This window comes from Myotis lucifugus, unplaced genomic scaffold (genome assembly GCF_000147115.1).
Source record: "Myotis lucifugus unplaced genomic scaffold, Myoluc2.0 scaffold_98, whole genome shotgun sequence".
In the NCBI taxonomy this organism is placed as follows: domain Eukaryota; kingdom Metazoa; phylum Chordata; class Mammalia; order Chiroptera; family Vespertilionidae; genus Myotis; species Myotis lucifugus.
Window position 1 is genome coordinate 1,956,282 of NW_005871146.1, and position 16,193 is coordinate 1,972,474.

A 16,193-nucleotide genomic window follows, 5' to 3' on the forward strand; every position below is an offset into this window, starting at 1 on the left:
CAGAGGGACGGTGAGCCCGGGGCCCCCGCCCAGCCACTCACCCGCGTGTCTCCCCAGGCAGGGAGCCCCCATAAGGCACCCTGTGTGTGTGAACCAGGGCGTCTCTGGGACCGTTCTGTCTGGTTCCAAGTGGAAGAACCCAGGCTCATATCCAGGAGAGATGAAGGCACGGTAGGTGGCAGGGGCTGTCAGGGAACCTCAGCATCTACCTTCTGAAGGGACCTGGCTCCCGCCCACTGGTGAGAGACTTGGACCCTGGCCAGAGGTCAGAGGAAGGAGGCCAGGCCTTTCCTTGGGGTGTGGCCCCACTGGTCCCTCACCTGTAGGGACAAGGCGTTCCTCTGGGAGGGCTTGCCCACGAGGCCCTGCTCTTTGCGCTTCTTGAACTTCCGGAAGTACTCTTGGATCAGGAAAGTAGCATAAAACTTGCCGACCGTGACCTCATCATCTGACATTCAAAAGAGAACAGGGAATTGGAGATGAACAAGGGGAATTCAGTTGGGCTTTATTAATTTATTTTTCAGCATCCAAACTTTAAAAATTTTTAAATTTATACTTTGAAGAGATAGTACATTCACATGGTTCAAAAAGACAAAACTACATAAAAAATTATATAGTGAAAAGCCTCTCTCCCACTGTTCCCATCTGCCAGGTTACCACCTCCTAATAGATAAGCTTTTTGTTAGTTTCTTGAATATTTTTGCAAAGATTCTTTATGCAAATGCTTTCTGTAAATGAGCAATATATTCTTATTGCCCCCTTTTTAAAGAAAAATACCATATTGTCAAAATTATTTCCCACCTTGCTCCGTTTACTGAACTGACATTGTTACTGTTCCTATTTGATTCCGAAGCTTCAGACCCCCAGCAACCAGTCCCCTGAGTGCAAACATAGTTCTGCTTAAAGACCAGCAGGAGCGGTGGTGGGAGGAGCACCTTCCTCCTGTGTAAGTTTGGGTTTTTCTTTCAACCAGACAGACTGGGTTGGCTGGGTTCCCTGTCTTGGGAATGAACCATGTGATGGAGAAGCCAGGAAGTCTCCAACGAGAATATTTCATGCCCTATAGGGACCCCCTTTGCTGAACCTCCTAGGTCTCTGTGAAGGACAGGGCCACGGGCCTGGGAATCAGCTGGTTGGGTCAGATCTAAGGGCTTGCGATGGTTCTCCTGCTTCTAATTGTCCTCAAAGAGGAGCCAAATCCACAGCACTGATGGCCATGCCTCTGGCAAGGGCCTCATTCCCATTGGGAGGAAAGACCCTGAGCCCCTGTCCAGGGCAGTCGGGGAGGAAGTATTGCAGGGGAAAGAGCTTGGCGCTCTGGCATCCCTCAGACCTGGGTTCAAATCCCAAATCTGCTAGGTCCTCACAGCGTAGCCTTGGGCCAGCTACTTAGTTTCTAGGAACTATGATTCTTTGAGCAAACGTCATAGAAACGTTATAAGGAGCCAATAAAATACTGTATGTAAGCCGTCAGATGCCGCCTGTCCATCTCTGTGACTCCACTCAGTCCCAGTCCTGCCTTCCCTCTGGGAAGTGGTTCTCAACAGGGGTGGTGTCACCTTTTAAAAAGTGTTTTGAGGCTGGTGGGATGTTTTGTTTTTTTTAAAAAATATATTTTATTGATTTTTTACAGAGAGGAAGGGAGAGGGATAGAGAGTTAGAAACATTGATGAGAGAGAACCATCGATCAGCTGCCTCCTGCACACCTCCTACTAGGGATGTGCCCGCAACCAAAGTACATGCCCTTGACCAAAATCGAACCTGGGACCCTTCAGTCAACAGGGGTGGTGTCACCTTTTAAAAAGTGTTTTGAGGCAGGTGGGATGTTTTTAGTTGACATGGTGACTTGGGGTGCTACTGGTACTAAATGGCTCTCGATGTGGCCCTTAAGCACAGACATGTTTTGCACAATAAATAATAGCTTCTCACTCTTTCAAGTACTATGATAGGACATCCATGTGGGGGACAACCTGCTTATAATTATCCGAGCTAAGAACCTCACTTCATTTTACATAGTTTTAATATGTCCAGAATTTTCCAGGAACATAACTGCTGTGTAAGTTGACAGAAGACTTTGCTTCACCTGCCCCGATGGAATCTGAGTCCCCGCTGTCGTTGACCTGCCTGTCTCAGTCAGCATGTGTCCTTTGCATGTGCATGCATGTAGGTGTATGTATATATATGTGCGTGTGTAAAGTTGTTTAAATATACTTAGGCCTTATACTTCAAAATGACAAAAACAAGATGTTGACAATATTCAATCATCTTACTTCCTTTAAACACTTATTTGTTATACGTGGGTGCATACAAGCATTCCTTCAGTTAGTTATAACTTTACATATTGAAAGCCATTAGATTTCAATACATTTTATATTCATTAAAGCATTATATTAATATTTTGGAAATTACATGTGTGGGAAGGCTGTTTTACCTATGGCTCAGGACAGCGGTAGGGGCTGTGGGTGCACAGGGCTGAGCAACATGCCCTGGGAAGGACACACACAGCTCCCACCAGGAGGCGCTCTCAGGGCCCATTTATGACAAGAGCCATCAGGCCAGGGGTTTATGGGGAAACTTAAAAGTTTACTTGAAGTTCTGCCAAACCTCAAGCTTTGAGAGGCCTTGCCTGACTTCATCTGCGAAATGCAGGACTGGACTCGATCTCCAACCCAATGGCCTGTATCTGAGTTTGTGGAGGGTGTGGCACCCTCGTCCCTTCTAACCAGGTGGGCCTTTCAGCCCACAGGCAGGGTTCGGGGAGAGCAGGTTTCCCACAAGCCTAGCAACTCAAGAACCAGGCAAGTGGCGAGTGTGCGGAGACCGGGAAGCACTTACCACCCGCGGGGGGCACCACTTGGTCCAGCAGCTTCATGCTGGTCCTCTTCCAGATCTTCTTGATTATGGCCCGCAGCTCCTCATTGGCTTGTTCCAGGTTCCCTGAGGGGAGGGAGACAGACACAAGGCTGAAAAGATCATCCGACTCTTGGAGGCCCCCCATGGGGTGTGTTCTCAGCATCAAGTGCCCCACAGATGGTCCTGATCCCTTGTTTCTCTCTTTCTCCCCTGTGTTGTGCCCTGTCCAACGCCATTCCTTCTTGGCCTGCTATTCAGCCGGCCAAGGGCGTCCCTTCACCTCACACACTGCTTTTCCTTGTGGGCGGCACTTAGGACTGACAAGGCTGCTGGTGCTGGACAGAGCTCAACAGCCATCTGGCGGGAGAGCACAGGGGCTCTTCCTGGATGGCATTTCTCAGGGCCCCCGTGGTTGCCAGAGAGATGTGGGTGATTGGAAGAAGAGCAGTCTCCCCAGTGTCAAAGCCCTTTGCTGAGTCTCCTGCGGGGAGCAGGTGGCACAGCCTCAGTGTGGAGGCAGAAATTGAAGACACTGGATTCTCTGGGTCTACCTTCCCCACTGGCGAAACAGGCTAATGAGGTGCTACCCCATGCAGCCTCTGGGATAATGGCCTTATTGCCATGTGAGAGGAAAGCTGAGGCCTGCAGCTGTGAGACAGGATGTAAGATGCCCCCAACCTTCCTCCCACCACCACTGATATATGCACCCCTGCACAGTCCCTGGCCTGTGACCAGAAGGGATTTCACCCTGTGAGTAGGTTTTATTACATGACACATATGACCCTGAGATGGGGAGGTTATCTAGGTGAGCCTGACCTAATCACATGAGCTCTTTAACAGTAGAGAGTTCTCAGGTACAAACTTCCAGTATAAAATAAGTAAGTCCTGGGAATATAATGCACAACTTGGTGACTATAGTTAGTACTGTATTGCAATTTAAAAGTTGCTAAGAGAGTAGATATTAAAAGTTCTCATCACAAACCCTGGATGGGTGGCCCTGTTAGTTGGAGCGTCATCCTGTACACCAAAAGGTTGTGGGTTCAATTCCTGGTCAAGGAACATACCTAGGTTGTGGGTTTGGTCTGTGGTTGGGGTGCATACGGGAGGCAATCAATCAATGTTTCTCTCTCTCTCTCTCTCTTTCTCTCTCTCTCTCTCTCTCATCAATGAACATAGCCTCAGGTGAGGATTAAAAAAACAGTTATCATCACAAGAAAAATATTATAACTATACATGGTGATGAATGTTAACTAGCATTATTGTGGTGATCATTTTACAACATATACAAATAACAAATCACTAAGTTGTATACCTGAAACTATTATAATGTTATATGTCAATTGTACCTCAATAAAAAACAAAACAAACAAAAAATAAACGTGTGAAGGGGGTCAAAAGGTGGAAGTAGAGAGTTCTCTCCAGCTGGGAGCAGGAGTGAGAGAGATGGTGGCGTGGGCCTGGAAGAAAGCACGCACTGTGTTGTGAGCTGAGCTGAGAGAGGCAGCCTCTGGGGCTGAGTGGTCCCAGCAGAGAGCCAGCCCTGCAACTGCAAGAAGTGAATCCTGCCAACAACCTGAATGAGCTGGAAGTGGGTTCTTCCCTGCAGCCTCTGGGAGAGGACACATCCTGACCAATATCCTGTTGGCCTTGTAAAGCCCTGAGCACAGAACTCAGCTACCCCATGGCTCCACTCCTGAACTACAAAACTGGGAGCCAATACCTGGGCGTTGTTTCAAGACAAGAAATGTGTGGTAATTGGTTATACAGCAATAGGAAACCAATACTGGCAGACTTCTATGATATTCCGTTTTAGACCACCGCAATAAAGCGAATGTTGCAATTAAGCCAGTCACAATTTTTTTTTGGTTTCCCAGTGCATATAAACATTATGTTTACACTATACTGTAGTTTATTAATTGTACAATAGCATTATCTATATATATAAAAGCCAAAGTGACTGTTACGACTGGATGACCGATGACTGGCCAATAGCTATGATGCACACTGGCCACCAGGGGGCAGACCTTCAATGCAGTAGCTGCCCCCTGGTGGTCAGTGAGCTTCCACAGCCAACCTCCCTCAGCCGGCCAACCTCCCTCAGCCGGTCAACCTCCCGTGCTCCCTGCCCCCGGACAGCCCTGATTGGGAGACGGTCCTGATTGGCCCAATCGCCAGCCAGGCCGAGGAACCCCACCCATGCACGAATTTGTGCACCAGGCCTCTAGTGTCTATATAAACAATGTAAACACCTTAACTGAAAAATATTGCTAAAAAATGGTAACCATCAGCTGAGCCTTCAGCAAGTCCTAATCCTTTTTCTGGTGGAGGGTCTTGCCCTATCTGCAACGAGCAATAAAGTGAGGTCTGTGTGCTGAATTGCTTAGTGCTACTCCGCAGGGTGGCAGCACGGCCAGAGCTGGTCAGGCTGCCTGCGCTGGAATCCGCTCTGTGGCCCTGCAGAGAGGCTCCCTTTGAAGGAAGCCCAACAGGAGCAAGCAGAGGTGGCAAGGGAGTGGTGGACACCTGAATCCCCTGTGGGAACATCGATCCAAACAGCACCTGAGCCAAAGGGCAGTCTTGGCATTCTAGTTGTGGAGGGAGTCCTTTGTGGTTAGGCTCCCTTCCTGGGTAAGGTAGCTAGTGGTTTCTGACATATGCAGTGAAAGAGTCCAAATTAATACAATGCTCAAATATACTTATCTTATGTAGTGGGTTGAATAGTGTTCCCTCCAAATTCATGTCCACATGGAACCTTGGCATATGACCTTAGTTGGAAATAGAGTCTTTGTGGATGTGATTAGTTAAGATGAGTTTGTGGGCCCTAAATCCAGTGTGACCGGTGTCCTTATCAGATGAGGAGACATGTGGAGACACACAGGGAAGAAGGCCAGGAGAGGATGGAGGCAGAGACTGGAGTGAGAAAGCCACCAGGAGCCAGGAGAGAGGCAGGGAACAGCTCCCCTCAGAGCCGAAAGGGACCCCCGCTGACACCTTGATTTTGAGCTTCTGGCCACCTGAACTGTGAGAGGAAACATTTCTGTCCCGTCTGCTACAGTCTGCTACCATGGACTTAGGCAACAAATCTATCTTCCAAAAGAACTTTTAATCTTTTTCAGGCTTCAGTTTATTCTCATGATTAGCTGTGTACCTGGGGAACGTCACTAGCAGTTGTTGCACATCATCTAAGTATTTAAACATATCTTCCTTCTGCATCCCAAAGTTTTGTGTGGCTTGGGACTGGTTCTCTGAAGAAGGTGATAATTTCTGTCCAATTGCTTCCACGCTCAAAAGTCTGAAGGGTGATGACTGGTGAAGACTCTATCCTCACAAGTTGAGATGCTTTCTCACATTTCTCTCCAGTGGCTTCTAAGAACTTGCCTTTGTCTTCTAGACTTAAGAGATTAACACTATGGGGGAGGGTTTGTCTCTGATAAAGGTTTGCCCCTGAGCTGGCACTGTGGGCCCTTTGGTAGCTATTCCTCCGCCCCCCCCAAATTTCATGTTATTCTGGTAAGAACACTTAACAGGAGATCTACCCACCAGACAGAATTTTAAGCATACAAAACAGTGCTGTGAGCCATAGGGACAATGCTATGCAGTAGATAAATGTCTTAGTGTTTCAAGTTTCCTTTAATTGTTGACTGCAGTTCCCATGTGGCTGGCTTCTCCCGCCCGTGAGCGCTCATTTCCTGGAGCCTGGCCATGCGTCCTGGGCATTTCGGAGCAGCGCCTTGGGCACTGTCAGCAGCGGTTGGTATTCTTTAGCTGGGGCTTGGTTTGCGCTGACAGCGCATCTTCAACAGTGAGGACTCGGGCCTCCGTGCACCAGTGCTATTCAGTCCTCCAAGGAATGAAAATGTGTTCCCTCAATTTACATCAAGCTGTAAGTCCTGCACAGTATTCCTTCTCGCAGTTGTCACACCTTCTCCCTTAGAGAAGGAAACCTTTCCTCCTGGACATAACTGTAATAGTCATTGTAGAAATTTGGAAAGTAACAGAAGTAAAGGAAGAAGGTAAACATCACTGCTCACTCTACTACTCAGTGAGAATCATTTTAACATAATAAATGTCCTTCCAGTTTTTCTCCTTGCTATATACACACAGTACATTAAATGTGTGTTCAGTTGTTCCAGTGTGAAGAATAGGCCTACTTACATCCATTTCAGATTGAGCTATTGCATTAGCTACCAAGAGTATATTCGTTGTTTCTTTAGACTAGTAGCTTAGCAGCAGAACTTGAACCATTTTTAATTTTTTTAAAGATGAGCTCATTATTTTTGACATGTATTGTGATGGCCTGTTTTTGTTTTCTTTCATTTAGGATGTTTCTATTATTTTCTGGAAGGCTTTAACCGAGAGAAGGCACCTCTCTGGGTTACTCACTGAAGTGACTCCCCTCGTATCAGCTCATTACCCCTCTTATTTGACGATGAAGAAGCTTAAGCAGAGAGAGGACACACAACTTGTCACAGATGTGATCCGAGTCAGGTCTCCCTCTCCCTGCCCAGCTCCTTCTGTTGCGCCCAAGACGCGTGGCTGGCAGCCCGCACCTCTCAGACTGAAGCATGAGAAGGGAAAGAAGACATACTGCTTCTCTCTGTGCTTTCTTTGTTCTCTAGATGAGGGTTTCAAACTTCACTTCCTGTCTGAATCCTAATGTGGCTGGTTGAACGTGCAGATTCCCGAGCCTGCTCTGAGCCTCAGATTTGGAGATCTGAGCTGGTGCGTGGGCTCAGTATTTTAAAGAAACTCCAATAGTTGAATCTGAGGCAGGTGGTCTTTTGATCACTCTCTGAGAAACACTATATAACAGGCTAGAAGGTCTTACAGCAAATACAACTCTTAGGTACATTTCATACAGCCTTTTCCACAGATGGTTCAGGAAAACATCAATTACACAGACAGCCGATTATTGCAGCCAAAGCGGCTGCAGCCCGCAGGGTGCTTTTGTGCAAACTAGAAGGTGTCCCTCCACGTGGACACGGGCCCAGGGAGCACGGCCTGCCTAGTGGGGCACAGGTGCGATCTTAACCCCTACCCGTGAGCTGGCTGAGCCCTTGTGCCACTGCATGTGATGGCTTCGACCATAGTCACCGTTTGCCACTATGACCCCTTCCCCACACAGGGCTTCTTTTAACCCTCACCTAAGGATATGTTTTTATTATTTTTTATATTTTTTTAGAGAGGGAGATAAGAAGATAAGAAAACTGGGGGGGGGGGGACGGAGAGAGAGAGAGAGAGAGAGAGAGAGAGAGAGAGAGAGAGAGAGAGAGAGAGAGAGAGAGAGAGAGAGAGAGAGAGACAACCTAGGTATGTGCCCTGATTGATTCTTTTAAAAAAATATATTTTTATTAATTTCAGAGAGAGGAGAGAGGGAGAGAGAGAGAGAGAAAGAGAGAGAGAGAGAGAGAGAGAGAGAGAGAGAGAGAGAGAGAAACATCACTGATGAGAGAGAATCACCAATCCGCTGTCTCCCGCATGCCCCACACTGGGGATCGAGCTCGCAACCTGGGCATGTGCCCCGACCAGGAATCAAGCTGTGACCTCCTGGTTCATGGGTTGATGCTCAACCACTGAGCCATGCCGGCCGGGCCCTTATTGACTCTTGTATGTGCCCTGACCGGGGATCGGACCCACAATCTTCACATATCAAGACAACTCTCTAACCAGCTGGGCTACCCATCCAGAGTCCACACAGATTTTTTAATTTAAAAAGAATGTTGAGCATTTGAGAGGCCCATTTGCAGACAATTCAATTTCATTTAGGTGAGGCTTGGTCTTGCTTCAGGTAACACTCACCTTTTTCTGGTTTTTGAACGATACCCTATGACTTCAACATGGAAAGCTGGAGTTCAAAATAAATAAGCTAGAGGCCATTCAAGAGGCAAAGGAAACAGGACGAGGCCCGGTTTATAACCCCGAGGTGGAGTTATTGCTGAGCCACAGCTCCGCGCAGGACGGGAAGGTCCTGGGCCTCTGCAGGTGCCAACCGCCTCTAGCTGGTGTGCCAGGTCTTCTGGGTGGCTCTTCCAGTGCCCTGTGGGTGATTCTTACCTTCTGTTTTGATCCTCAGGGCTGTCCGGACCAGGGCAAATAGGGTGGCATTGAACATGACCGTCCCATCACTGTTCAGAGGCATATTCATGGAGACCAGGCGCTGGAGGGGGAAGGGAGGCAGAGCTGGTGATTACAGCAAACGGTTCTCAAAGGACCCACGGAATCACCAGGGCAGGAGAACGCTGGGAGGGAGCCTCTGAACATGTGTGCATGTGTCTGCAGTGGGCGGGCGTGTAGAAGCAGGAGCCACTGAAATGTATTCAAAACCTGTTCTGGGAGAATCTTGGCTTTGCCACGGATACTCTCACCCAGCTGCCCAGAGTGAGGGAGGGATGGAAGTTGTCCCTGTTAGACCCTTGCTTCCAACCCCTTCCCCGTTCAAATGCTGCTCATGCGTATGGGTGTGCTCTCTACTGGCAACAGAGAGCAGCTGTGCGCAGGCATTTGCTGGGAGCCACCTGCCAGCCCACATTCATCTAACGCCTGATAAGAGAGACAATAATGGGAGATGCTTGCAGGAGATGCATTTGTCCTTTTTTTCTGTATATTGAAAAATCTACCTCTACATCAGGCTGGATCAGAGGCTTGCTGACACTGGACAGGATTGAGTTGCCCTCTCTCCTCCTTCCCCACCCCCCACCCCCAACACTGCTGCCATGGCACTGTGCTCAGTGTGGGGCCCTCAGCATATACCAGGGTCATTGTGAGAAAAGGCACCATGAAATTCATTCTGGCATCTGCTCCCAGGATGTGGTCAAGGCTATTATTCGTTAGATCACATGGTGTCCTCCTGTCAATCGTGGTGCCAAGAAGGGTTATAATTGCTCTGAGTGACTTTTCCAGCGGTCTCTGGGAAGTGCCAGCTCAATCGCAGCCTGTGCAGGCCCATCCGGAGGCCCCGATGGAACTGCAGCCTCACTCATCGCCACTCTAGTTTCCCACTATGCTTTCCCTGACACTTAATTTGTGCTCTTTGTTTCTCATATCTTTTACACCCTGGGAAATCTTCTAAAATCTTTTTTTTTTGAATGAAGTGGAGGTACAAGTGAGGAAAAACGGAGTAAGACAGAGCACAAGTAGAAGGTTCTATATTCTGTCAATTCTCCATTTTCCATGAGTGGGTTATCCACAGAGTTGAATTTTTCTACTTGTGTTTCTTCCTCTGTACAGTTCTCTGATGTCACTGCCCCCTAACCCCTTTTCAACCTGTCACTATTCCAACATGGAATTCAGAAGGGTGATCATGAGAGTTAAAGAAAGAGGGGAGAGAGTGGAAACAAGACTCTTCAGCAAGTGCTGGGCTACATGGTTGGGATTACAGAGGCAAGAGAGGGCACAGACTTAAGGGAGCGCTCACTCTCAGGGTCATGCAAGGGCCACATAGGCAAGAAGTCAGGTCTAACAGAACCTAGGATGTTTGTCCTAAACATCATGGACTCACTTGGAAATCTGATGAGCACGATGATTCTCTCCCTGGTACAATTTGTGAGTGTCTCAGTGACTTCATATACAATTTTAGGGCTTTGTGGATCCCTGAAGCTGATGCATGGACCTTCTATTGGCCCTGTGATCCTAGGAGAACACCCTAATCCACCATCCTAGATGGAAGTCTGTGAGGTTGCATAGGTGGCACAGCGTGCTCTGAACAAGGGCCTTTACTCAGGACTGGGCACAGGGCTCACTGGGACATGAGGCATTCACTTCGCTTTTCCTTTATAGAGGCTGAGAACTTATTGCTGGAAGGAACCTTAAAATATAACCTGGCTCAGGCTCATTTCTTTAGGCACATAAAATACTGTCTTCACTTCCTTAAAGCATTGGCTTGACCAAGGTTACAAGACAAACAGGCATCTTGCCTCCCATATTTTCTCTCTTTCTCCCATGAACCCAGGTTGTCTCTTACTTTGCAAGCCACACGGTGAGGGCACAGCTTCCCAAAACCCAGTGGGGGCTGAATCCTCCGGAGCAGGGTCACCACATCCAGGTGTTTGATACGACCCCTAGAAGAGGAAGAAGAGGAGGGAAAGGCCAGTCAGGAGCCATGGTCTTAGCCAGCGGGCCAGGACTCATGTTCCTGAGAGGTGGGGGCCCACCTATAGGAGGGACTCTCCATAGCTGGAGTCCTATTGGTCAAACTCAGTGCAGAGCTTCAGAATTGCATGGTAAAACTCCAAAACCAATATATACATGTTTAGGTTTTAGTGAGCCATCCAGTGGTGTATGTTCAAAATGGAAGGATTTAGTAGTGCAATGAAATTCTCAACATGTACTTGCTGCTTCAGTCAACTAACCACCTGACCAAAAGGTATTTATTGAGTGTTAACCAAATGTGATTGATTGAAAAGGGTATCCTTGGACTTGAGGCAGGAAAGGAGTTGAGATGTACCTGGTCCTATTCATCCTAACTTGAGTATCTACCAGTTATTCTAAATACTAGAATATTCTATCTTTCCATTCAACTGCAAATTGCAGATATATTCATGACTTAATCAAAGTGCCTGGCTTCCTACTGCTGGTCCTTGACCCTGGACCCTGGGGTCTGGTACAATTCAGTGCTTCCAGTGGACCCACCCCACGCTAACCCATCTAGACCCTCTTCTATAGGTATGGTTGTGCAATCCTCCCTCTTGGCTTTGGGAATCAGAATTTCTGCCTGGGAACTTACTTGGCTTCAGGGTCATACTCTGCCCATATTCTTTTAAATTCGTCCAAATGGTGGGGACCAAGGATTGACCAGTCCCTTGTCAGGTAGTCAAAGTTGTCCATGATGACAGCTACGAAGAGGTTGATAATCTGCAGAGAACAGAGAGTATGATGAGTTACCTAAGAGGACCTTCTTACACACTTGCCACTTGAATCCACTTTGCCAGCATGGCAGAAGCTGACATTTCTAAAGACCAGCCATATGTCACCATTTACACCACCAGTCCCTGAAACTTGGGCCTCTTGGATATGATCATAACACAGCTCCCCTCAGAATTATGTGTGCAGAACCCACACGTGGGCTGGACAGCTTCCCTCCTAGGCTGCTGGGCAGGGCTGCCAAGAAGAGAGGGCAACTTTATCTACCACCTTTCCCTCATTCTCCAATCAAAGGGTCAAAAATGTCTAAGTTGCTTCTAGGCCTCCACAGGCATCTCCTCTGTCCTCTGGGACAATGCCACCATGACAAGAGCCAAGAACGGACAAGAGAGATGCTGGCTGCGGTCACTCTGGCTCAGGCTTTCTGTCCTTGTCTCAGTGTGGTTGGACATTCCTATTAACTCAATCTTTCTGCGGCAGCTCTTCTGCTGGGGTCGCCTTTGCCATGAGCTGCGGAGATGGCAGGGTCAAGCTGCCCCGACCTGCTCGCTCATTCCCTGTGGGTATTTAGTCCAACTCCAGCTTACCAGGAAGGCACAGAGCATGTAGAAGCTGATGAAGTAGAAGACGGCGAAGCTGCTGCCACAGGGTGCCTCCCCTTCCGTGCTGTTGTGGGGCTCAGACTCCGGGGCGCACTTCTTCCCTGGCATGCAGGCCAGCATGATGTCCTGCCACGCCTCCCCGGTGGCACACCTGGGGCAGAGAGGCGAGAGAACCCAACACCCATGGATTCAAGCCCACATCTCTGGCCCCTTCCCCGGCCCCTTGCAACACAGTATTGTCACTATAGTCACCATGTGTCACATCAGATCCTCAGACCTTATTCACCTTAAAACTGAAGGTTTGTACCCTTTTACCAACTTCTTCCTATTCCTCTCCTGGAAACCACTTTTGCATCCCCTGTTTCTATGTGTTTAGATTTTTCAATTCTATTAGTGAATTAAAAAAATGTTGCTCATGTGATGGGTATAAAATATTTCACTGCTGTTTTAATATGGCTAATGTGTTGAGATTTTTATTTCATCTTCTGTTGACTTGCATGTTCATATTCTTGTCTCATGGGCTATTTGTTGTGTTTGTTTTTAGGATTCTTTCTATATTTTTCATATTAATCTTTTTCAGTTATATGCATCACAAGACCTTCTTCCAGTCTGTGGCTTGCTTGTCTTTGACTTTATTTGTGGTATGTTTTGATGAATCTAAGTTTTAAATTTCAATGTGGCCAAATTTATAATTTTTTCTGATTTTTTATTTTTAATAATTTTATAAAGTTTTCCTCTATGGTTTTTTTTGTATCTTGTTTAAAATATTCTTCTATATTATGGGTCATAAAAAATTCTCCTCTGTTCTAAAAGTTGTAAAATTTTGTTTTTCATAATAACCCATGAATCTGAAATATATTTTTGTACTCCATATGAGGTAGAAATATGCTTTCTCTTTTTCTGTATAGATAACCAATTTTCTTAATACAATTTATTGAATAGTCCATCTTCATCTACTGATTTGAAATATCTTTTCTGACATAACTGTTTTCCCATACATGTGTAGGTCTCACACTAGCCATTTCATTCTATTCCTAGTAGACCACATTGTCTTGACCACTATGACTTTACAGTTAAGGTTTGCTGTCTCGGAGAGTGACTCTAGCTTGTTGTTCTTGAAAACTGTCTTGGCTATTCATTTTCCTTTTCTATTCCACTGACATGGTATGGTCAGCTTACCAAGTTCCATGAATAATCCTGTTGAGCATTTCACTGAAATTGCATTAAAATATAGATTAAGTTGGGGAATTTGACATCTTTGTGATATTGTCTCTTAGCCAGGAATAGGACACATGTCACCATTCATTTAGGTCCTATTTCATGCTTTTTAATAACATTTTATGATTTCGCCAAAAACATCTTTGCTAGGCTATTTTTAAGTATCTTATTTAAAATAAACAAAGTATTTTATTATAAATGGAATATTTAAAAAGTTATATTTTTTGCCTGCAGCTAATATAGAGGAAATAGAGTAAAACCTCAATATAATTGATTAATTCAAGTGAGGGGGGTCTGTTAAAGCCGAAAGTCTGTTATCTAATAAAGTAGGTTTTCCAAATGTGTTGTTAAAAAGTTGACAAATTAGCCCTATCCGGTTTGGCTCAATGGATAGAGCGTAAGCCTGCGGACTGGGGGGTCCTGGGTTTGATTCCCGTCAAGGGCACATGCCTGGGTTGTGGGCTCGATCCCCAGTAGGGGGCGTGCAGGAGGCAGCCAATCAAGGATTCTCTCTCATCATTGATGTTTCAATCTCTCTCTCCCTCTCCCTTCCTCTCTCTGAAATCAATAAAAATATTTTTTAAAAAGTTGACAAATTAGTTTACCTGGTTTTATTTATGTAGACATATTTGTGTCATTAAAATTCAGTCTGTATGAAAAGTTTAATTTCAAAGAAAAGTTTTCTATATGTATTACTGTAATTTTAAATATATACTGAGTAGGTCTAGTAAATGCATGCATTCACCAGTCACCGGGAGAGTAAACAAATGCACACGGCTGGGCGGGGCTTAGCGCAGGTCTGGACATCTGTTGGCACCAGTTAAAAGGGCTACAGAAAGTCATGGAATGCCTGTGTAACCTGGTGATCCCACTTTTAGGAATATATCCTAAGAAATCAGGTGCTTCTCTGTCTCTGAATCTATTTTTGTTCATCAGTTTATGTTGTTCATTAGATTCCATGTATGAGTGAGATCATGTGATACTTATCTTTCTCTGATGGCTTATTTCACTTTGTATAATGCTCTCCAGGCCCATCCAAACTGTTGCAAATGGTAAGAGTTCTTTCTTTTTTTACAGCTGCCTAGTATTCCATTGTATAAATGTATCACAGTTTTTTAATCCATTCATCTGTTGATGGGCACTTAGTCTGTTTCCAAATCTTAGCTATTGTAAATTGCACTGCTATGAACATAGGGGTGCATATATTTCTTATAGAAAAGCATCCACTTTATTTAGATTTTCAAATATATTGACATAAATTTGTAATAATATTCTCTTATTGGGATTGTCAGATTGAATTAATAAAAAATGTTCCTACTATGTGTTGTCTATAGGAGACACTTTAGATTCAAAGGTACAAGTAGGTTGAAAGTAAAAGAATGAAAAAAAAAATCCCTCAAGTTAGAAGCAAATATGTCAGACTGTATTAAAATATAGGCTACTTAGAAGAGATATATATCTAAAATGTAAGAATATAGCAAGATTTATGTTCAAGCGTGGAAAAAGTATACCATATAAACACTAAAAACAAATAAACAAAAAGCTGGTATAGATGTATTAATATCACACAAAGTAGAATTTATAATAAAATTATTAGTAGGCATACATATTTTATAAGGTTAAACGGCTCAGTGGTTAAAGCATCGGCCTGTGCACTGAAGGGTTGAGAGTCTGCTCCCACCCCTTGTTGTGTGCTGGAGGCAACCAGTCAATGTGTCCCTCTCACATCGATGTTTCTTTCTCTCTTCCTCTCTCACTCCCTTATACTCTCTCTGAAGAGCCATGGAAGAAATATCCTTAGGTGAGGATTAACAACAAAAGGCTCAAATCATCAAAAAGATATACAAATTTCAAATTCTAAAACAAAAGTTGTTTCTTTGAAAACATTTAATAATAATGCTAATAAACCCCTGGCAATACTGATTAAATGCTGAAAGAGAGAGAGGGAGAATGAGAGTATATAACCAGGGATGAAAAAAAGGACAACACCACTATAGACATTAAAATATAAAAGGGTATTATTTATGAATAACTGTACATCAATAACTTTGAAACTTTAAATGCAATAAAAAATTCTTAGAAAAATACAATTTATAAAAACTGACTCCAGAGTAAAAGAAAATTTGAATGGGTCTTTGATTGTTAAAATTATGAAGTCCATAATTGAAAACCTCCTCAAAAATTAAATACCAGGCCCAGATCACCACATTGTTAAATTCTACAAAATACTTAAGGAAGAAATAAAACCAGTGTTAAACCTCATTACAAAACTACATTAATTAACACAATGTGATTTAGGTGTAGGATTTATACCAACAAATCAATGCAAAAGGAAAAGATCCATGCCTATATAGATATTTGATATGTGGAAGATTGGATTGCAGACAACTGAAGAAAGGATATTTTCAAATGACTGGCCTTAGGTCAACCACATATCCACATCCATATGGACAAAAATATTAAATTTGATCTTTATCTTATGCCATACATAATAATCACTTCCAAGTGGATGCAGATCCAAATGTAAATAAAAAACAAGAAAACTTGTGGCAGATAGAGAAAAATATCTTCATTAACTTGGGAGTATGAAATTTAAATAAGACACAAGATAAAAATATTGATTAAACTGCTCTAATAAAATTAAGAATTTCTGTTCATCAG

The 16,193-nt window shown here is 44.8% G+C and overlaps 1 protein-coding gene across 8 annotated transcripts in view; it reads right to left on the bottom strand.

Moving 5' to 3' along the window:
- The window catches only part of CACNA1C (calcium voltage-gated channel subunit alpha1 C), a 587,470-nt gene that overhangs the window by 14,844 nt on the left and 556,433 nt on the right, over positions 1–16,193 (bottom strand). For all 8 annotated transcript variants that reach the window (XM_023756704.1, XM_023756709.1, XM_023756710.1 and 5 more), the window contains 6 exons: positions 12,300–12,465; positions 11,576–11,703; positions 10,814–10,910; positions 8,908–9,010; positions 2,836–2,937; positions 321–448 (listed from right to left, as the gene is read on the bottom strand). In XM_023756704.1, the coding sequence (XP_023612472.1) occupies positions 321–448; positions 2,836–2,937; positions 8,908–9,010; positions 10,814–10,910; positions 11,576–11,703; positions 12,300–12,465 (724 nt within the window). The remainder of the gene's footprint in view (positions 1–320; positions 449–2,835; positions 2,938–8,907; positions 9,011–10,813; positions 10,911–11,575; positions 11,704–12,299; positions 12,466–16,193) is intronic.